We start from the raw sequence: 22973 nt of genomic DNA on the forward strand, positions 1-22973 counted from the left end.
GTTGTCTATCTGCCTGTAAGATAGCAAGTTTAATGCCTCAAGGACATAAAAAAATCATAAGAGTAGCACACTACTCTGTACAATGGCTTGCAAAATAGTTTAAGATAATAGAACTGAATGGGAGGAAATAGAGGGAGATGAGGGATTGGAGCTGAACTCAGTCAACAGTAACAAATGACTAGAAAAGGGCTATGAAGAAGAACACCAAATTGGCTTCCTTGCTCTTCAGTTTTCATGGTTTAAAGTACTTGTTAACCATTAAGAGTCATACATATCTTAGAATATTCCATTAGGCACAAAATAGCCATGCAAGTAACTTCTACTGAAGTTGCAGAAACTTCCTACTGAGGATGACAAGTTCCAGCACCAACAAGCAACCTTGCTGTAATGTTTATAGTAAAACAGCACAGTCTCCCCAGCAACCTAATCTCCTCCTCCAGGTTCCTCATACAGATTTCCTGGTTCAATGGTTAGCTGCCACATTTAGAAAAAGTTCCACTAAGGTTTTGAAAAGCTTTCTAACACAAATGGGATGAAGAGGGTCCCTTCCTCAGAATATTCGGTGAATTTTCTGTGAAAATGATTCGTATACCTGTGAAATATTAAGGACTTGCTATGGAAATAATGACTTAACCTTCTGAGCTTCTAACCTGCCCAGAAGGCAACTGAACAGAAGCAGAGCCATCACTACAGTGACAACCTCTTGGGAGTTGTTATGACAAGTTTGGAATATTTGGCAATCAGCACACAAAACTTCACTTAGAGGACACTGGTCAGACTCATTCATCTGCTTCTTTTGACAGTCAAAACAGTCCAAAGAAAGAGTGACAGAGAACCTCATGTCCCAGCTTTATCTGATCTTCAGCTGAAGAATTTGAGAGGACACCATTTTGCTGCCTCCTTATTTTCTTTGCTCAATAACCACAGCAACCCTAGCAATTGTATGCTTTTCAAAAGATGCAAAGGACAAAATACGAGTTCTCAGAGAAAGAACAGCAAGAAAAATATTGATCAAAAAGATCCAAACCCAAAAGTTCTGCTCAGTTTACCTAAATTCACAAACAACGAAAGGAATTATCAAACCCTGACGCGAAGCGAGCACTTTAACACTTATCTTCTGATTCTTACCGATGCAAACTTATGTCCAAAGCTTATCCACTCTTTCTGCACCAGGACTTCAAAGCCTTCAATGGTCCTGTAGTAGCTGTCCAGCATGAGCATGGCCAGCGAGGTGAGCTGAGCCGTGCGGTCCCAGCCGTCGCTGCAGTGAACCAGCACCGAGCTGCGGCCCGACGACACCTTGTCTGCCACCTGGATGGCTCCTGTCAGCACCAGCTGCCCACAGAACACACACCAAACAAAACAGCTTAGTTCTGCTCAGATCACAACGCTGAGTTGGTTTCTTTGTGTCTGAATTAATGCTGTTGCCATTAGAAGAGCAGCGTAGTTAATTGGAGAATTTTCTAGGAGATCAAGTGAATTTCTTGCATAAAAATAGAGAAACAGATTGGTTCCCTAATCCCTTAGTAAGATCAAATTCATCTCACAGCAAATTCTTGAAAAACGGGGCAGAAAACAGTAACCTTGATAAACCAAAGAACATAAGCTTCTTTTTCAAAGAAAGAGAGGATTTACCATAGGATATACTCTCTAAAAATTCAGTGCTATTTAATTTGACTCCTTTCTTTGAACTAAATGACTGCATTATCTCAGATGTTGGGAAAAAGAGCTTGCACTCTTCTAATATGCTTATTTTCCAAATATTAAATTAAGATGAAAATTTTATTAAGTAGGATTCATTCCATAATACTCTAATTACTTTTGCACAGTTGTACTTGCAGCAGAAGATTCAAAGGCCAACTAGTAAGAACACTGTTAAATTACCAGGTTAAGTATTTTTTTTTGTGCTACCAGATGAAAACTACAAAATTTAAAAATTAATTTGCAGGATTTATTTACAAAACCTTAATTCACAAAATAAAGTCATATACACACTAACAACTAAAGTATTTACTAATATTTCAAAATGAGAGTTATCTGCAGGCCTGTATTGCAGGAAACCAAAATAAATCAGTTCTCACACATGTAAAGCCAATCAAAGAAAGCATTCCTCTACTAAAGGCTTTTAACTTGAGGCAGGCAACAAACATTCAATGTCACATATTGTTGTTTAGTTATGAGGCTCATAACATATTCTAAGATTAATTGGCTAAAAAAGCCAACACTCAGGGATGTTGTTTTTGTAGTCCAAGTAGTTTGATGTGTTCTAGGACTACTTCAAAGCACAGCAAAGAAAGCAAGTATGATATGACAGATTTGGACAAACAATCAAGGAAAAGTTACCTTTATATGTTCTAACCAATGGGTTGACTCCAGACTTGACAACCAGTGTGATTCTTCCACGTTGGGATAAACAATGTCCTTCAGCTTCTTCAAAGATTCCCGCATGACATGAATATTGTGAATGTCCAAGAAGAAAAGTTCTGCATTGGGATATGCATCTTCACCTTCATATCCTCCCCCAGTTGCCTACAAACAAGAGATCTGAAATTAACTGTAGTCATAATCACATTCCTTTCAACAGAACAAGAAAGGAATGAATGTCATGGGACATGGGAATAGACAAAAGTGATAAAATGTTTGACCAAATAAATTTAAATTAAAGAGTGCAGTTAAGAATAAGATATCTTTCATTTAAAAATTATCTTCAAGAATCTTAGATTCTGTCTTTAAGAAGTAAATTAGCAATACCATTAAAGTTTACTTTAAACTAACTTTTCCAAAATGAAATTTTAGTGCTGAAGACTAAACATATATTTAGACTGCTCAGCTATTAAGGAGCCACATAAGTAAAGTGTCTACTCTGCTGCTGCTCTTTCAAAATATTTCACCACCACCACCACCACCACCACCCCTGCAGAGGATGTGCCTGGTCACAAAAGGAAGCAGAAAACCCACATATATTTTAGGGCACAATGCTACCAATGAGACTTTCCAAAGAAAAACATGAAATGGTTTTTTTCTTTCCAAAGAAAAACATGAAAAAAGACCTTTAAGATCATTGAGTTGAACCATGAATCCAGCGTGCCAAGCCCACCACTAAACCACACCTTTAAGTACCACATCTTTTAAATACTTCCAGGGACAGGGATTCAACCACTTCCCTGGACAGCTTTTCCACAAATAAAAATTTCCAGATATCCAATTTAAACCTCCCCTGGTGCAACTTGAGGCCGTTTCCTCTTGCCCCATCACTTGTTACTTGGGAAAAGAGACCAACCCCTGCCTGGCTACAACCTCCTTTCAGGCACTTGTATAAAGTGATAAGGTCCCCCCTGAGCCTCCTTTGCTTCAGATTTAACATTACCACCTCCCTCAAGCTCAGAGAGCTGCAAAATTGCAGCATTACCTGCAGACAGCAAAAACATGCCATAAATTTGGATAAATAAATTTTGTTTTTATATGCCATTGCAGCCACCAGCTGTACATCAGACGAGAGCCTACAGCACTGTGTAGCTTTTCCCCATGAGTGCCACCTACACTGCTGTGCAGCAGCACAGGATCTCCATTCTGTGCTCCCTCTCTTTCCCCAGATGTGGGGTTATTATCAGAGCTGCCAGGCTCTGCAGAGAGAGAAGCAATGAGTGTATTTTCCTCCTTGAGTATTCTAAAGTCTTCATGAGGAATGATTGTAATTTCAGCATCAGGGCTGCTGCAGCTCCTGACTGTGTCTTGACTTATGTGTACAAAGAACACAACAATGCATGAGTAGCACAGCCCAAGATTTTGCTTAGACAAATCTTCACAGCTGTTCACAAAATATTTTCAGTGCTGTTCAACACTGATTTGCACTTTTTATGTCATTTTCCCTCAGACCCAGAAATGTACCCTACTGTGTCTACTGCTTTGATTGAGCATTTCATATTTAGACATATGAGGAGCTAATTAAAACATGTACATATCAAGTTTGCCTATAAGACATTATCTTAAACTTTTCTGCACTTCTGGGACAAACTCAATTTTTTACCCCATTTGTTTCAAAGATGTAATTGACAATCTTTCCACAAGGCAAACAGAAAGATTACATGTTTTGTTCACCCATAAAAATTCAGTGTGCAGAGGATAATGGGATTTGTACAGTCAAATGCAAACAATTGAGGCAGACTCTCAAAATACAAACCATCAGGTTAAAACAGCCCCTGGGATAGTCTCTGAAAGATTAAGTGCCATACACAAAAACACAGTAACAAAGCTTAACAAACTACATTCTCTATTATAGAGATGACTGTGCAGGTACAAATACATGCACTTGCACAGAGCAAACTACCAGTATTATTGTCCCCCTTGAATCATTATTGTTATTCGTGAAAGCAACTCAACATTTGTTACACATAAACCTCTTAGATGCAAACAAGTTTTACCATTCCGTATTCCTTTCAGCACAAACACTGATGAGGACTCATTTCACTAAACTGGTGTTCCACAAAACTATTGGGAAGCCAGAATTCCTTCTCCCCAGATAAGCACAATTATTTCACTCAGGTCTCAAACCCTCCTGAGTTCAGCTCTCATGCTCTCTGCTGTGCAGACACACACCTTCACTAGTAATTACTGAAGAGCACATCCCCTTCATTTGTGTTTGAAGTTCCATGACTAAGGGACTGTCCCCAGGTGTGGCACATTCTCTTGTCAATGACAAAAGCATTAAACCTGTCTCCTTTACCACCACTCCCTAACATGCTTCTTGCATATAAAGATGGAGCACATCCGTGTATACTGTGCTCCATGCCAAAAACAACACTGACACAGTGTGCTGGCATTATCTGAGCTTGCCTAAATAATCTAATCCTCAACAGGGAGCTGACAGGGAAGCAGAGGAGAAATCAATCCACAGGCACCTTTTCTTCCTGGAAGTTAGAGATGATTTTCAAGATCCAGGCTGTTCCAGCCTGGGCTGCAATATGATTCTGATCCCACTTAGGTTTTGATCACAGATAACCACTCAACTTCACCCAGTAAAAACATGTTTCTGTACTTACCAACTACAAGCACCTGGGGAAGAACAACAGGTACCAAGGTATCCAAGATTATACCCATACTGCTGTTTAGAGAGCTAGCACCCAAATTGTCTTATTTATCACTTTATTTGCTGGATGCCAGGGTAGGTCTCAAGTAGTCCATGTCGTGGTTAGGAAGACCCAAACAAAGGATGTTTGTCAATGAGTTCAGCTTTATGCACATATCTTTTCTAGGATGGAATTTTCCCAGAGGATCTGAAGGTTGCACAGAGGTGGCCTGTCATTCCAACAGGGGACATGCTCCACAGCCCAGCCTACAGCTACCTCCCATTGCACAGTGGAGTCATGCCCAATTCAGCCCCATGCTAAGATCTGTGCTTGGCTGAGAACAGACAAGGTAAAGCATGTCTAGAAATCCACACATGCTCCTGAAACTCTGCTTGGGGACCTACTTTAGACACTCACATCCTTTCACGGCCTTGAGGCTCAGTAGTTGATTATGTAAATTTAACTACATTAAGATTACTACTATTCCCCAAAACCTCCTCACAGAAAACTTCAAACTAAGTCTCCTCCTGATTCCCTTGGAAAAGAAGACATTAGAAGCATTTGTTTACCTTGTTTGCAACTGCATTGACATTGGGCCTTGCATCATAGATGGTCAGTTTGGAGATCTGCCCATTGGCCTCCCTGATGATATCAAGGTACCTTTCATCATCTTTATTCCTCTTGCCACTCATTCCCACCAGGGGCTGACTGCAGCGCATGATGACAGCTTGAGTCTCTGGATGGATCCAGGAGAGAACCTGGCCACAAGACAAACACACAGCAGAGGAAACTTATTTTAGTTAAAATAAAAAAAATCATAACTTAAAGCTGTATTCTTTAAAATACACTGTATGAAAATTAACACCCTTCTTTTTATTTCTTCCAAGTACAATCCCTTGACATCTCAAAACTGCTTCTAGTCTCATAGAATTTAATAATAATCGTCAAAAGAGTTCTCTTATATATTTAATGCTTACTGAAATCATGCTTACCTATATAATCCAATGTATTTTAATATTTTCCTACAAGTCTTAGGTTACACAAATAACCCTGAAAGGTAAACTAATAACAAACACAGCAATCTCTGCTCAAACTCAAAAAACAACTCAGGAGAATGAACTCAAACTAGAAATGGTGACTAAGATGCTCCAATTCTACAAGAACAACTTTTCCCTTTTTTTGGGGTAAGGAAGGGAAGTTGAACCTTTCTGCAGAATCTTGAATGTCTTCTCTTCTTTTTAAAGCACATTTTGTTCCTCAGCCCTCTTTACAAAGAGGAAGCACTGGAGTGAAGCACATACTGTCTTTGTTGTTCTGAGCCAGAGAGGACTTGCCACAAAAGACAGTGAGCTGCCCAGGGAACAGATGCAGTTCCAGAGATTAAAGATAAGCAAGAAACCCAAGAAGCAACCAAAAAATGCAAATTCCCTGTTGAAAAACTTTAAGAAACAGTATTCTCACCCACTCTGTAAGTTGGGGGTTAGAGAGTGAAAGAAGATCAGAGTTTAAACAAAAACCCCTCCAAAAGTGTTTGTTCTTGAGGTGTGGATCAGAAACAAGATCTGCCATTGGTGCAGGTGAGGATGAGTGGCTATTTCTTGACAAGAATGAAATTACTATTTAAAATTACTATTTCAATAAAATTACTACTACCAAGGAAATTACTCTCACTCTACAGGCATACCAAAAGGCCTGTCATGAATTTTGAGGTGACAGGGATGACACTGACATTACACATATGTATTCTATACACATTATATATTATACAGATATATGTGTGTACATATAGTAAATTTATAATTATAGACAGTCTGTCAGTAAATACCATATCTAATAAGTATTTGTCATATTGAGCTGTGCATCTGTTTGAAATCGAGATTCAAGGCAGCTTTCTGATACTGTCTAAGAATCCAGCACATCTTCCAAGTTTTCCAATGAGAAATACCAGTTAAAGCAAGTATTGGGATAGAAATTAGTATTTTCTATAGTGCTGTAAAGAGCTGATACATAAAAATTCTCTTACCTCATAGAATTTTCATTACAGAAACTCAAGAAGTCAAATGGGTTTCTCTTACTCCAGATGAAAAAGCCCAAAATTTCACTAAAAAGACTATGCACGAGGTCTTATTTTAGGACTGAGCAGTGGAACTATGTTTAAACGCCATGTGGTTTGCTTGCAGGACATTTCTGATTACTTTTTATGGGCATTCAGCAATAGCAACCAGGGCATATGGCAGTGTAAGGCTCATTCCTCATTCAGGGAAACTGGCCCACTGTTACTGGGCAAGTCAAGTTAAAACCAATGAAGCTATCATCTGTGATTGCTATGGAGGAAGGAGAGAAATGTGGTTTGACCAAAACAGAAGTTTCAAGCAGTGAAAACCACCATCCAATCAAAACTATTTTGCCATAACCATTAACCATTTCCCTAAAAAGCATCTTCTGCGTGGCGTTCAGCAAGATGTTGTTTGGATACAACTCTGAACCAGCTACACTGTTGTTGTAGGACACAAAATAAAGATGAGAGACTCTAAATATTTCAGAAAGCAAAGAGCATAGAAAAGATACTTTATTGTCTAAATTCTTACTACCTTTTGTAAGGTATTCTAATACAGATTTAACATGATTGGTGAATAGGAACACCTCTCTAATGGCATTGGTTAAACCAGAGAAAAAGCCAACACCACCTGGAGAAAGGTTGTTTTGAGAAAGGAGAGTTGTTTGCCAAGATTGTTTTGAGAAGAAACTTTCCTGAGAAATTTTTCCTTGGGAAAAAGTAAGCAGCTGCCAGCAGGCTAAAATCTCTCAGCCCCAGAACTATCAGCCCCACACTACACCATCATCAGGCAACTTCCACCAGCCAGCACTCACTGGGATTCTATTTCGGGACCTGAAGGCAGCAACTTTCTTGAGATCCTCATCCGTGGCGTTGTAGGGCACGACCAGGAGCGAGGGGTACGTGTCACACAGCCCGTAGTGCTCGTTAATGAAAGTCACTCGCCACCGCTCGTTAGGCAGCCCCTGAAACATACAGCGAGTTAGCCCATGTCTTTTTGGCTGGACAAGTTGTAATTCCACCCCTGGATTTTACATGGCGTTATGGCCACGTGGCAGCAATTGAATTAAATATTGTTTCAAAGTAATAGAAGCAAAAAAGATTGTAAGACAACACAAAACAGTTCATTGCAGATGGATTCACAGCCTAAAACAGCTGCAGAGCCATCTCATACCCTTATGCACACAATTCTAGCCTTGTAGTAAGTTTCAAAACAGTGACTGAAACCAGGAGATATATTTCTTTAACTGTGAGATTGAGGGAAGAAAATTACCCTCTCTCCTTCCCTAAAGCTCTGCTTTTCCACCTTCCCCGGTGAAGAGACTGCAGGGGAGAAGTCTCACTATAATCTTTCTTCCCCATAGCCTGATACAACCACCAGGTTAAAAGTAAAATTCAGGATAACTTTCTTATTGAGAAAGAATAACTCAGTTGCACTCTGCCCAGTAAGACATTTCCAGGAGAAATACTGGTAAGTCCTCCACACATGCACAGTGGGGTTTCTGGGGGTGCTTGTATTTTACTTTTTTTGGGCCTTAGGCTTCTAAACCACAAACAAAAAAAAAACTATGGAGGGTAAACAAAAATTATGGAAGTTCTTATTGTCTGCTATTTATTTTTTTCAATGTCACACTTTAATTTTCTAACAGCTATTTTAAAATGAAATCATCCTTTTTCATTGACGTTTTTCCAAGATCATAAAGAGCAAGAAGAATACTGATAGACATCTGTAATTTCTATAAAGAAATGCTGTTTCTAAAACAAGCTGCTTTTCCCCCCCACTGCTTCATTTTGGGAAGAAGAACAAATCCAATCTACGCTTAGGACACTATAGTTACATATTTGGCACATTCTCCCTATCCATGCTCACTTAGCAGTGGCATATTGTATGATGTATCAATAACTTCCTTCAAAGAGCAAAGATTACTTTCCTGTGACATTCTAGGTTTTTTTAAAGGCTCAAGTGTTTTATTTGTTTTCTTTACCTTTCTTCAAGTTGCAATTCCATCCTCTCCCAACAGCTGATAAGAGAATGCACAAACAGTAATTCCTCTATGCAAGTTGGGAGATGTGAAAGCACCAGACAATGGCATCTGTAATAACTCACCTGTCTCCTGTATTCAGACATGGGGTTATACACCATCCATCCATTTTCAGGAAACTTTTCTTCGTTTACAAAGGCAAAAAAAAGCTGTAAGATAGAAAGGAATTATTACACCAAATTATTAGACCAAACTCTGACTGCAAATGACAAATATGAGGGCTCATCATCAGTTATACCCTAATGCTTGCTACAAAACAGGGCTGACTGCTCCATGCCAGCCCTACTCTGTCCACTTATATTTGGTATGTGTTGGTGCTGGGCTGAGTGTTGAACACAGCCCAGCATCAGCACAAATAGGCAAAGTTAATTAGCAAGAACTCTGCATTAATACAACTCAGCAACAGAAATGATGTAACTTACCAGGTTATGTGACTGGGGAAAAGCATATTTTGTGAGGACTTCAAATATATCTCTTCTACTGTGCCCTTCTTGTTTTAATGCAAACCGTAAATTCCTCATATCCTAAAACAAAGCCATTATCTGTTAGGGGAACCAAAGCTGTAAGATGCCTCTCTCTGTACAAGTGCTATATTAGACACTAAACATGATTTAGAAACTGCTTGTAACACACCTCAAACCCTTGTGAATGTTCAGTTTTATTTCTTACCCCATAAAATAGAATAGAGTGTAAGAATTGTACCAATAAAACAGTACCACACTCTGTGTGCAGTCCAGTTTCAAAAAGCTCTTTTTAAATTCCTCCATAAGCATGTACTTTTCCCTTCCTATAAATAGGTAAACAGTGAAGAAAAACAACCATCTAGATTTCATTTCCTATAGGATTATTGGAAAGTCTTACTTTACAGGTTATATCTAATCCATAAGAGTTTTCTCCTCTGCTTGAAGCTCCTCCCATTTTTTCAATCCTTGAAATTACACCCAATGGAACATTCAGTATCACAACTGGATCCTGCAAGAAAAGTTTGAGTAAGGAAACGATTAATGTGAAAAGAAGACTCGAGCAAAATGTTCTTATGCATTCCAGAATAGAAAGCAGACATGAAATACATACAGGAAAAAAAAGCAATTTCTGCCTATGAGTCTCCTCTCCCAGGATGTTATGAAGTCTGTACAGTCACTCTATGCTTGAGCATCACCCAGTTTAACATGCCATAAAGATATTTCATGTCTTGTTCAGTATGCAGGGAAAACAGGGACAACACCCTAAGAGAAGCCCTCTACTGATTCCCCCTGATTGCTAATAGTGCTTTACTGAGATACAGCATAAAGATAAAAAGACATTACTAGAGCAGTTAGCTACAGCCAAAAAGACATCAGTTCAATAGTCCCAAATCCTTATTTAAAAAAAAAAATTATGAAAGAGATCACAAGCACATTTTACTCTCTTCCATGTCTGCTTACCAAACACATTATCAATCCCCCACCCACATCAGGTTCTACTGATCAAAGTGTTTTTCTTTTCTAACAGCAAGGACAATCAAAGTCTTGGTTTACTGACAGCCATTTTAAGAACTATTGCACATCATTAGTTGCTGCCCTTTATCTATCACAGATTAAGTGTAAAGGGAACAGCTATCAAAAAAGCTCTGACAGACAAAAGATAAAGGTATCAGTTCAGTGTAAATGATTAAACTGTAATTTTACCAGGCAAAAAAAAAAAAAAAATCACACTTTTACAACACATTTAACTTTAAAGAATTTACATTTTTATACAGATTTCTCAGTGGCACAAAGGCAATTACTATTTAGTCATTACAGAATTAAGATATGGTTATTACAAACATTACAGACCATTTCAAGCAAAAAGCCTCCTGTGCAATTCCACAAGCATATGTGTGCTAAAACTAAAACAAATGAACTGGCCACAAAATAAATCAAAGGCAGAGGGGGTGAAGAGAGGGGAGGGTTTAAAGCCAACACAACCCATGAAGTAATTGTGGCATTTTACTCACATTTTCCACACTTCTTAGGTACAGCCTGTAGTTTGTGATGTACACTCTTCCTTTAACTGGGCCATTAAATGGACACATATAAATAACATCTTTGTCTGTAAGAAATGTAGTATTTCTTAAAAGATTGTGAAAAGACAAAATGAGAGCTAAGGACAGTATCACTTGAGCAGCAGTAAAATAAAAGAGAGCTGTACCCAGAGGTGAATGAATTTATAAAGTAATACATCTGAGTTTTATCTACTTGAATTATGAAGAAAATGTGAAAGATTCATATACTAAACTTGCCCAAATTAAGTGCAGAGATTTCAGTAGCCTTCCCTAGTAATATGTGTGTTTTCTTTCTCATCACTACACAGGAGAGGGCAGGACACAGAACATGGAGTACTCTTATTACTGAATCAGTCTATTCACCATCCCAGAACAAATACATTGGGGATACTATTACACCATTCTGTTAACAATTCTCTACTGAAGTAGTATTTCCAGTTGTAGAGTGTTTAGGGAACTCACCATGCAGCACAGAAACATTACATCTCAATTTGAGGCAATCAGAGTAGGGCCATCAGCAGCGTTTCAGCAAGGACAGTAACAAAACAAATACTACCACATACCACTCAAAAATATTTAAGTGAAGCAATGCAAGCAGAATCACAGAATTGTTAAGGCTGGAAAAGATATCTCAGATCATTGAATCCAACCATGAAATTAAAGCCTTCCATTTATTTCTTCCTGTCCATTCATTTCTTTAGCCCAATCTATTTATCTGCTTTCCACAAAAAGTGCCCTATTCCAGTGCAGCGCCCCAAAGCACAGACAACTTCCAAAAGGATCACATCATACATCCATCTTAGTCCCACACACCTTCATCATTAAAACCAGAACCACTTCCCCTGAATCACCACTTCGCATTCAACTGAGCCAATCTCGTTTACAAATCCACTCAAGAAATCTGGGCACAGGAGAGGAAAAGCTGCACAAGTAAAAGACAGACCCCAGCAAAGAATTCCATTTCAGGAAGAGCCTCATCAAGAAAAGAAAACTATACAGCACATTAATCTCCCTCATGCTACAGCATTTCTGTATGTAAAGGCCAACAAGAGCAGAGAAGCCCTGCTTGTGCCCTCTTGTGTCAAGGAAGCATAAGACGGCACTTTGGGAATTCACATTTAGGCTTAGACTCCACACCACCCTACAAGGCATCAAAGCATAGCAGGTGGAACGTAGAATTCTCCTCAGAAAGCCTGGAGGAGCTCTCACCATCCAACAAATGCTACTTAATCTGTAGATACAATGAGGACACAACTTGCAATTTCTTTCTATGGGAAGACCAGCCATGTGCAGAAGCCAAGATTTTAAGGTTATTTGTGGTAAGTGATAAAAAGAATCTCTCACAATTTCTTTGAAAAAATTCATGACATTTCAGCACGACTTAATCTTTGCCCCCAGCCCAAACCAGTCCAAATTACACAACAATTCAGTGAGATACAATAATCTGCCAGACTGCTGAGCATCACTGCATCAGGCAGCTATGGAGCTTCATACCTGTAACTCTGGTCTCTCCTGGCAGACGAGGTATTTCTTCATTTTGTTCCCAGTTAGTTCCATCTTTTAGAGTCTAAAGAACAGAAGCACAACGGCACATCACAGTTTATTCACAATTTCAAGTTCTAGATTAAAAGTAGAAATAACCAAACTCAAAGGTAATTCCTGCTTGGGAAAGATCAGGTTGAGCCAAAGTAGGAATTCACTGACTGAACCAAAACAGGAACACACACCACTATCTTAAAATACAACTATGAAACACTTAAAGGTTGAACAGATCTGAAATACAAGCAGGTTTTAATCTTTCTCCTAAAAGAATAGTCAGTTATTTGTGTTAAATTGGAATTAAACCTCTATACTGTAAGTTCTCTGGAAGTTTTGTGCATTTAATTTGCCAAGTACATTGGGCTTGGAAGAACAAATCAACTGAAATTACTTAAGCAATGTACTCACAACTACCACACACAATCTACTCTTTTGTGACTTTCTCAAATTCAGTAGTTTCTGTTTTCTTGCATCCTGGTTACATCTTCTTCAGCTGCACAGCATTAGAAAGCAGAGGGGCATAACATTTAGATTGTTTTAATATATTTTTCACTCTAGATAAACGTCTTAAAACTGAGCCAGACAAATATAACAAGGTATAACTTAGCAATTGCAATACAGAACCTAAGGCAACAAAGTGCCAAAACTTTTCAAGAATGCCACAAAATATTTCAAGGTAGAAAGCAAGGATAAGAGTAAGTACATTAGAACTGATTTTAAGGAGCCTCTCATTAGCTGTGAGAGAGAATATTTTGCCCATCCACTCCAAAAGATATTTAAATCATCTCAGTTAACTGCATTAGAATTTCAGCAATAAAAATAAGTATATACGATCAAAAAGCCATTTAAATACTTATTTTTCGAACCAAATATGCAAGACAATGCTCTCTGGGAATTCTGATGTGAAGAAATAAAGCCATGACAGAAGTTACACTTACCCGTTTACTCGAGGAGTTCTCCAAGGAGTTTGAATTATATTTAGGTGTTGAGGATGAGGCCATGCTGGGTATCTGACAAGAAAACACAAATTGGAGATTTAAACTTCCTCCTGAGCTACAGACTATTTCCAGGAGAGACTTTAGGCTTTTGAGGTCCACAGGCAGACATCTAGAACTAAAAGGAGTATTTTGCAAGCTACTAGTAACTCAAAAATTACACAATCCCTCGTAATTAAAGGTTACTATTCAAAAACATCCAAATCTAACAAGAAATTCATTACTAGCTTTGCAATTGGGTCTTGTTATAAGGACTATTCTGACTCAAGCTCTATAAAGGAATTCAGATGTTGGAATAAGAGTATTAGTTCAGTAAATAGACATTAGAGTGCTTGTTTGAAGTCACTATACACATATTATGAAATGCTACCTACTTGGGGTACTGTTGCACAGCTCTTGAAGTCACAAGCATGTCAAAACCCTCAAGTGGTTCAAGTTTAAAAACAGAACAAGAAAAAACTGGACTTCCACGGTACTTCTCTGTTTAAAAATAATCACCCATTTCCTAACTGGAGCTTCTACACCAGAAGAATGAATGTCCAACAACCTTCATGTATTTAAAGGAAAAGGATTTTTTTTTATTTTTTAAACAGTATTAATTAAAGACAGAATCTTGCATGACAGTAGGGTCATCACCTTAATTTCCCAATATTGCACAAGGGAATTCTAGAACTGGGAAAACACTTCCCTTTCACTACTCCATCAACCAATTTGACATCACACAGCAGTCTTGAAGAGACTCTGTTTGTTTGGGAGGGGAAACAATTACAGACTACACAGTCTTTATTTCTACTGCACAAATTCATAGTGTTTAAAAAACACTGTCTCTCCCCTCTCAGCACTGGGAAGTTTGACCAGATCTCTGCACCATGAAAAGCAGCCCCTGCTCCTGTGTAACACTGGGCTGCCAGTGACACTGCAACAGTCCTGTGACAGCCACACATTAAACTGCAAGAGGAAAAATGCTTTGACATCCTTTTAACAGTAAATTAATATGTCTGTGCAGGAATAAAGTGGAAAACCACATCCTGACGTTCTACAGGTTTGTTACCCAGGTCCTTCAGATCTCATTAAGAACACAGGAAACCTGACATTGTGTTTCAAACTGCAATATTCAGTGATACAGCTTATCAGTAAAAGAAATCACACTCCTCCCCACAAGAAAGAAAGAAATTAAAACTTGAAAAAGGAACACACATTCAGGGGGAAAAATGAAGAAAAAAGGCTTTTGAATGCCACAGAGCCTGTGTGACCCTGGACACAGAGGTTACTACTACCTCCCTTCTGGGTCTCCAGCTAGCTTAACTTTCTCCAAACACTGAAACAGGGGCCTTGAACTATTTTTACTGCAACGCCAACAATACCAATGAAAAGCCACTAGCAATCAAAATGAAGTAATTATCCTTTCAAACTACCCTCCACAGAAATACTGTTGCAATACTGGAGTCTAATATTTTGACCATAGAGTATTAAGAGAAGATACTTTCACAGCTTTTCCTTCCTTGCAATATCTTACATACTATAAATATCTTACATACTATTCAACTTCTGCTATACTGCTATGCCAACTTGTCAACATCTAATACTTGTTTAGATGAGATTGTTCAATTTATAAAAGTTTAAGATTTTATAAAGGTAAAAAGGCATATTTACTCAGAAGGTTTTTTTAAAAAAAATTCCATATGGAGTGTCTTTTTTTTTATATTTTAAGTGAGAAATGCCAGGTGAGACAAAGGCACAGCAGCCCCAGTTTTTCTATGTCAGCAGAGACTAAGTAATTGGAGTTCACATAAATTTAAATTAAGGCTGCACCAACCACAAGAGACAAGAGAGCACAAACAAGCCCTAGAAAAGAGCCTTTTAAAGGATGTGACAACCCTGAATAGAGCCGCGCTGCAAAATGGAAATTCTGAGTGCAGCAGGTACCAGCACACACGAGCTGGCAGGCGACCCTGCAGCCACAGAAAAGCTCAGCAGAGACCACAGAGCCCAGCCAGGAGCCTGGACACTCACCTCAGAAAAACAGAGGCTTGTTTGGACGCTCTTTGTGCCCTCCAGCCGCAGTGTGCTCCTGCTGCTCACAGAGAACAGCACCAAGGCTTTCAAAAGCCTTCTGTTTGCTCCCTGTATTATTTCCTCCCCTTACTGCACATTCAGTAAGTTTGGGCTGAACTGCAGCATTACACGAGGTGAGTTCAGATTCTGAAATAATCCAGAGCACTGACTATAATTCACACTGAGAAAAGTTAAAAGGAATAGGCAGAGATTCTGTCAGGCTCTCAGAAAAAATTCTCTTTGAGGAACCTGACAATACAGCAGGACAGAGCTCCCCTTCACCCACTTGAAGCAAACAAGATGTGTGTGGTCTTACAGCAGACATTTATGCTTCTGTGTATGCAAGTTTACTTTGTCTAAGATTCCCCCGATTCTCCCCAAGACCTATTTCTTTAAATATACCTTACAGTGAGAATAAATTCATTATCTGACTTCAATTTCTATAGAAAACTTCTCTCTAGAATGACAACCAACTACTCTGTTTCATTTCCAACACTTCAGTGTTGCAAATTAGACTTATTCAGAGCTAATCTAGTTGAATAAATATGTAAGGAAGATAACACCTTATCTGTCACAGTATTTTTTAAATCCATCAAAAACTTTCAGTAAATGTAATGTGAGTTAATTTCATCAGTATGCAAGTGGAAGAATACTTCTAATGTTAAAAAAAAATTGTTTTGAAATCCAGTCATACCTAAAAATCCCAAATACTAACAAGCATATTTATAACCACCCACATTTCAATAAGTAAACTAAGTCCTAGTAATTAATTATAGAGGACTCATTAGACAGCATTTAGAACAGTGTCTGTTTTTGGACCCCAGAACAAGGCAGGCATTGATAAACTGCAATGAGTTCAGCTGAGGTTCCCCAAGAGGAGCAGAACATGGAGCACCTGCCCTCCTACAGGGACAGGCTGAAGCAGCTGGGAATTGTTCAGCCTGGAGAAGAAATTGTTCAGTGGGACCTCACAGCCACTCACTGCTACCTCTGAGGTAGTTCTCAAGAAGGCAGAGCCAGTGGTGAGTGACAAGATACAACAGAAATGAAAACAAACTAGATTCCAGCTTGATTTCAGGGAAAAAAAACAACAACAAACACCTTCTTTTGGACCATAAGGCAGTCAGGCTGTGAAAACAGGCCCCAAGGAAGCTGCACTCTCCATCCTCAGAGGTTTCTAAGACCCAACTGGGCAGAACTTCGAGCAAAGGGTTGAAGTGGAGGCCTCCTGTGGTCCTTACCAACCTGCATTATGCTCCTGTGATCTTCAGACAATAGACAGGATTAAGTTCTCATTAAAAGTACCCATCAAACAAGGACACACCCTTAAGGAAGTGGACTTCTCTATATCAAGAGAAAACAAGTTTTCAAAAACATTTAAAACAAACATGAACTATTTCCTTTTTTTAGTATTATTTCTTAATCTGTCTAATTGTAGAAGCAGCTCCTGGCAGCCACCCAAAGTAATATTGCCACGAACAATTCAAAAAATCATACTCCACCACAATCTTAAAATAGCTACAACTTTCTCATTATCACAGAGCAGCAGTAGTCCTTCCACAAAGGGAGAAATCTTCCAAGTAGTTTTCCACTGCAAGCACATTTTATTCCCCAGTATCACTCATGGGTATTTCTAGACTTGCACAAAAATTGATAACCATAAAAAGCTTGCATTTGTCAGCAGCTGAACAGAAAGGGAATTACTCTGTGAATTTAAAACAAATCAGACAACTTCGTTTGTGATATTCTGCAGTCACCAAGAGTTGAACATTCACTCTTGAATCTAGAATAGCAAGGACACAAAGCAATTTTACTGGATTAAACTTGAGCTGATAAACAAAGCTTTGTCAAAGTTATCAGGACTTAATATAGTAACACTATCAAGAAATGGAGGCTCGGTGATCTTACAATAACAATTAAATTATTCAGAATCTGTGTTTTCATTAAACATGATATTTACACTTGTGCTTCCTGGGATTCATGGGAATGGAGACACACAGAGAGCAATGCTTGAAAAGCATCCTGGTAGAGTTTTCCTTGCCATAGTAACAACATGATACAAACAGAGCCAGTATGAATATAATGCCTTTTATAATGCCTTGTGTTTCCTCTATAAAATTAAAAGCATAAAATACAAAGTCCTAAAACCAAAGGCAATCTGTCAGAACCACAACTGCACAGAAAAGATAATACATAACATGTAGGATTTCAGAAATAACATACAGAACAGTGCAGAACTCCAGGAATTTCTAAGACACTATCAAGGTTTAGCTAGGACAACCACAAAGGAAAAAGGCAAAAAAAAAGTATTTTACTCTAATTATTAAGCAGAAAAGAACATAAATCCTGTACTAAATATATATGGAAAGGCAGCAGTCCTGAAGTGTCAAGCCAACAACAGCATCTAAGTTATCAGAGTCACCAAAATAAGCACCAGCATGTCTAACACTAGTAAATAGGTATTTAATCCAATGAAGTCAAGAGTAGTCATTCATCTTACTAAAAGTTAATTTTAGGATAAGGTATAAAGACATACAGGGGTACAGAACAAGACACAAGAAAGATTTAAGGCAATGAAGGCAGTTTTCCAGACATCAGCTGTCCCTAAGCAAACAGCAGCAATCAAACAAAACGGAACACAGGGAGACAACAGTGCCACAACCAACTAATCAAGTCCACAGAAATGCATCTCTTTCAAGCTCATTTAACCGGTTATATTTTAGCACAAAGAAACTACACCCAGAAACAAAAGTAGCAGAAGTCTCAAAAGTTACAATGCTACAAAAAAAGAAGGAGCATAAAGCAGAGCATTTCGGTTTCAAAAAAGTTAAAATGTTAAAATATGCAAACAACTAAAACCCATTAAAAACCCACACCAGAGAAATAGCTGCTGATATGTATTTCCAAAGGATATAAACCAAACGATTGCCTGCAACAGTGAAAGATACCAATGCAGGGGAGATTTAGAATCAAAACTACTTGGGCTGGAAGGGACCTCCACAAGTCATCTGCTCCAATCCCCCTGCAACGAGCAGGGGCATCTTTAAGTAGATGAGATTGCTCAGAGCCCTGTCCAACCTGACCTCAAATGTCTCCAGGGATGAGGCATCCTGTCTGGGCAACCTGGGACAGTGTTTTCACCATCTTTGTGAAAAGCTTCTTCTTTTAACTAGTCTAAATTGACCCTCTCTTACATTAAATCATCAACCTTATCCTATCAAAATAGACCCTGATAAAAAGCTTGTGCCCATCTTTTATTTAGACTCCCATTAGGTACTGGAAAGTGCTGTAAGATCTTCCTGGAGCCGTCTCTTCTCCAGGCTGAAGATCCCTGACCCTCAGCCTGTCTTCAGAGGAGAGATATTCCAGTCCACGATCATTAACCATAATGATGTTGTTTGTGCTCTCTTATCTCAACAGGCAGATCACCGAATCTCCTATTTCCGCTTTCCCATCACTTTTACAGGGTCTAAAATCCTTCCAAGCATAACCTCTCAGTAATGGAGGTCAGAGCCCTCACCTTTCCTCAAGTGGATCCTCATGACTCTACTGATCTGAGACTGGATTATGCCACTGGTGGGTCTTCTCCCTTAATGTCTAAATAAGATTCCCTATTCCCATGTACTTATTAAATCTGTATTTTCCAGGGAAAGCATCAGAGCTTTCAAGTCTCTCTGAAAGCCTTTTCAATCCAAGATGTAACCAGAACACACAAAGCACACCAGCAGTGCAAGCCTCAATGGAATACTATCTATGTAGACTCTATCTGCCCTTCTACACTGAGGTTTCAAAGTCAGTTTTATCAAATTCATCAATAATCACTATATTTTAAAAATCTGTGCCCTACAAAAACAGTATCACAAAACCCCACTCAATTCAAAGCTGTTTGCTCAGCACCAATTCTACACCAGGCTTCCCACCCCTAAGAAAGATGCACTCCAGAATTGTTGCCAATTCTCTGCCAGACTGTACAGCAGCTGCACAACTCAACACAGACTGCTGAATTTGTTTGTGAAGAGCCAGAAGCCCTCCCTCTCCCAGAAAAAGCATTCTCTTGTTCCCTAATGTGCCCTGCATTTGACAGGTCAAGTCATTGTTCCCGAAGGATTCGACACAAACAAACACAAACAAACAAAATTCACAACAGTCAAGTGACTGCTAATTCACCAAACCAATTAGAAGTGTGCCAGTTGCCTGCCTGCCCACTCAGATTTTACAGGCTCACTACAGTAGGAAGTTTTCAAGATATTAGAAGGAAGACCTCACACTCACAAAAAAACTGGTATCCTGACAATGGTAATCTACAAATGGCAGCAAAAAACCCAACTTGGCAGAAAGTTTGGCAGGAAATTTCTCAGTGCCACCAGATCCTAGACACTTCTATGTATGAGTTTCTTAAAATGAAAAACCTCTCGTAGCCTGTACATGGAAGGCAGGTATTGAATAAAGAATAGCTGGAGGAATTAAAAAACTTCTCAGTTCTGTCTTGATCGATGTTTCTCCTGTCTGCATTTGAAGTTTTTTGTTTTACTGCCTTAATGTTAAGTGGAATTTAACTCCCACCCTATTTTCAAAGTAAATCCCAACTTTCAACAAGACCTAACATAAAGGTCAGTAATATTACTTTTTCTGTTTTTCTCATTATCAACCCAATTGCTTACTCCTTAATATTATATTGAAAATACAGCTTAGGATGATATCATAGCTTTTATCCTGGCAAGCTTTCTTTTAAGAGAATTATAAATCCTCTCATAAAGAGAGGTGACAGAGTAGAACACACGCTGTCATGGGATCTGATAGATAATTTTTGTACTTTATATCACCATTACAAATAAAAGCAGCACCTTCTTTAGCAGTAATACATATAATTATTTGCTAAGGCCTGTTTACCAGCACTTGGCAAGAGTTCTAGTCCTTGCAATTTATGCTAACAATCATTTCTGTCCACTTGTACTCACTCATTGCTAATCTTTGATTTGTTCTACGTGCACTACCTTTCCCTTGCCATGACTGGACTGGACTGCTTCTTAATATTCAGTCTGGTAGCCAAGTTGTAAAGTGGAGGCTCAGTCCTGTGAGCGGATCAAAGGAAGCAGTGGGTTTCCCTCTAACAGCCAAATCTACCTAGATTAGGTGGCATGACAGAAGTGAGTGGGTTTTTTCAAGAAAGCATTTGTCAGATTACCTCTGGAATCAACATTACATCTGCAGGAAAACTATGCCTGAAGGCTGAGCCACGGCTTTCTAAACCCACCCAGTCTATTTTCACTACTTCAAATCCCCTGCAGGGAATGCATACCTCCCACATTGTCAAAAGCTGATGCAGTTGACAGCAAAGCCTATGGGACAGCAAACACAGCTTCCCAGCTTTCTATTAAGAAAGCCTTCAGTTGCCTCTGCTCATTCTCCTTGAAAGACAACCCCTTAGGCCACTGTAGTTCTGTTGCTAAAGATTTAACTGATGATTCCGCGGGAGAAATGGAAATTGCATCTGTTATGCAATGATACACTGTATTAAAAAATGACACTGTAACAGTTAAAACCACTTTCCCCCTACTCAGGCTTTCCTCCCAACTTCCTCTTAAGAACATGTACAACCCATCAGACTCAGCCTCTGCTATCTGCTGTTTAGTTCCATTTTCCACTACATCAATACACACAACACCAAGGAGAAAGTACTATTCTGAGCTGGTCTGTACATAAAAAAGTAGACTAAGTAGACTACGATTTCATAGACTACGATGAAAATTATTTACAAATCATTGCTTGATTCCATCCCTAAGAAAGGAAACATTGGGACTACCCTGCCTAAGTCATTCTCAGGGCACTTCTGGGGGTCCTCTCTCTTTCAAGGCAGGGACTTTGCTGGGCACAGAATCTTGGACACTTTCCACACTGATGAGTCCAGTCACATCCCAGTCTCTGCTGCACAGCCTTTCCACTCACTACAACATGCAACAACACGAGTTACTTAGACATGGTTGGGGAAAAACACATTCTATCTTACACAAAAGTTTGCTACAGTCCACTTAAAAGCACTTACTTTTGTTCTCTCTTGCTCAGAAGTCTGCAGATTTAACCAGTCATTTCAGTTGTATAAAAGATAGATGCCCACTTCGGTGTCAGACGACAGGAAACTTGTGTTCATTCCTTCAACTTCACCCCAACATTTGACTCTGGTGTTCCAGCTGGCCTCTAACAGGAATGGAGCAGGTAGGAAGGCATTGTTAGCACTGCCAGAAAATTTCAATTGACATGACTCTTAAAAACGTCAGAAAGGAAGCAAAATCCCAGAATAGTTGCTATTAAAAACATTCTGGAGAAAGAAAACAAACAGTTCTTTTTATGTTTTACCTTATGCCAGAAGGCTTGGCATCAAGTAGGTGGAATTGAGAATTTGCTCTTCTAAAACTCTCAGAACCGGTTTTAAAATGTTGCTAAGTCACTTTCTTTTCCCAAATACACTTAGGAATGACTTTCATAAAAAAGCTGTGTAACTTGGCAAAGTCAGAAGCAACAGACCATGAAAAAAACACCTTACTTCTACCCAATTCAAGTTCTTAGAAACTAGTATTTTGTGTCATTTAAAACAACGCACAGAATATCTACAGTTTTATAGCTACTTCTAATTAAATATGTTGTGCACTCTAAATGAACTATTGGCAATTAATTCTGTAATTCTGCATACAGGAACAGAACAGCACTAGGGTTTGATCAACCTTGATGTTGCTCACCTCTTCAGCAAGTGTTTTTACTGCAAGTTTCCTTCTGATCAAGAATGATAACAGTGCAAAAAGGGAGAATTCTCCATTTGATTGAAAACAGCTCTCTAGCTCATCTCCTGGGACACTTGCCACACGATGAAGTCACACACAGCCCCAGAAGTTCCGTGTGTTAACGCTCTGTTAATAACTGCACAGCCTAACTTTTTTAACCACCTAAACACAAATTAACTTCAAAAAGAAAAGGAAGGAAGAGGTTCTGGTTTTACATCATGCTATTCCTGTACCATGAAATACCTGATCCTTCAAATGTGGCTAATGATAAACAAATGTATGACCACTAGCAAGCAATGGGCACAATTCCTGCCCCAGAAAAGCAGCTGGGACATAGAGACAAGCTACTTTTTAAACAACCAGTTTTTGTCAGTGCCTGTTGTGGCAAATCAATCAACAGACCCATGACAAAACATTCGCA

General features: G+C 38.9%; 1 protein-coding gene across 6 annotated transcripts in view; it reads right to left on the reverse strand.

The window, feature by feature from the left end:
* Window positions 1–22973, reverse strand: part of MTM1 (myotubularin 1) — a 30487-nt gene that overhangs the window by 6708 nt on the left and 806 nt on the right. For 5 of the 6 annotated variants that reach the window (XM_066334057.1, XM_066334058.1, XM_066334055.1 and 2 more), the window contains exons 2-12: window positions 21820–21971; window positions 13665–13736; window positions 12682–12754; window positions 11140–11234; window positions 10026–10136; window positions 9587–9688; window positions 9230–9313; window positions 7938–8087; window positions 5636–5824; window positions 2344–2529; window positions 1129–1335 (exon numbers count right to left, since the gene is read on the reverse strand). In XM_066334057.1, the coding sequence (XP_066190154.1) occupies window positions 1129–1335; window positions 2344–2529; window positions 5636–5824; window positions 7938–8087; window positions 9230–9313; window positions 9587–9688; window positions 10026–10136; window positions 11140–11234; window positions 12682–12754; window positions 13665–13727 (1260 nt within the window). In that variant the 5' untranslated portion in view covers window positions 13728–13736; window positions 21820–21971. The remainder of the gene's footprint in view (window positions 1–1128; window positions 1336–2343; window positions 2530–5635; window positions 5825–7937; window positions 8088–9229; window positions 9314–9586; window positions 9689–10025; window positions 10137–11139; window positions 11235–12681; window positions 12755–13664; window positions 13737–21819; window positions 21972–22973) is intronic. The other variant, XM_066334056.1, reaches the window with a different exon arrangement.

The sequence above is a fragment of the Sylvia atricapilla genome, chromosome 21 (genome assembly GCF_009819655.1).
Source record: "Sylvia atricapilla isolate bSylAtr1 chromosome 21, bSylAtr1.pri, whole genome shotgun sequence".
NCBI lineage: Eukaryota > Metazoa > Chordata > Aves > Passeriformes > Sylviidae > Sylvia > Sylvia atricapilla.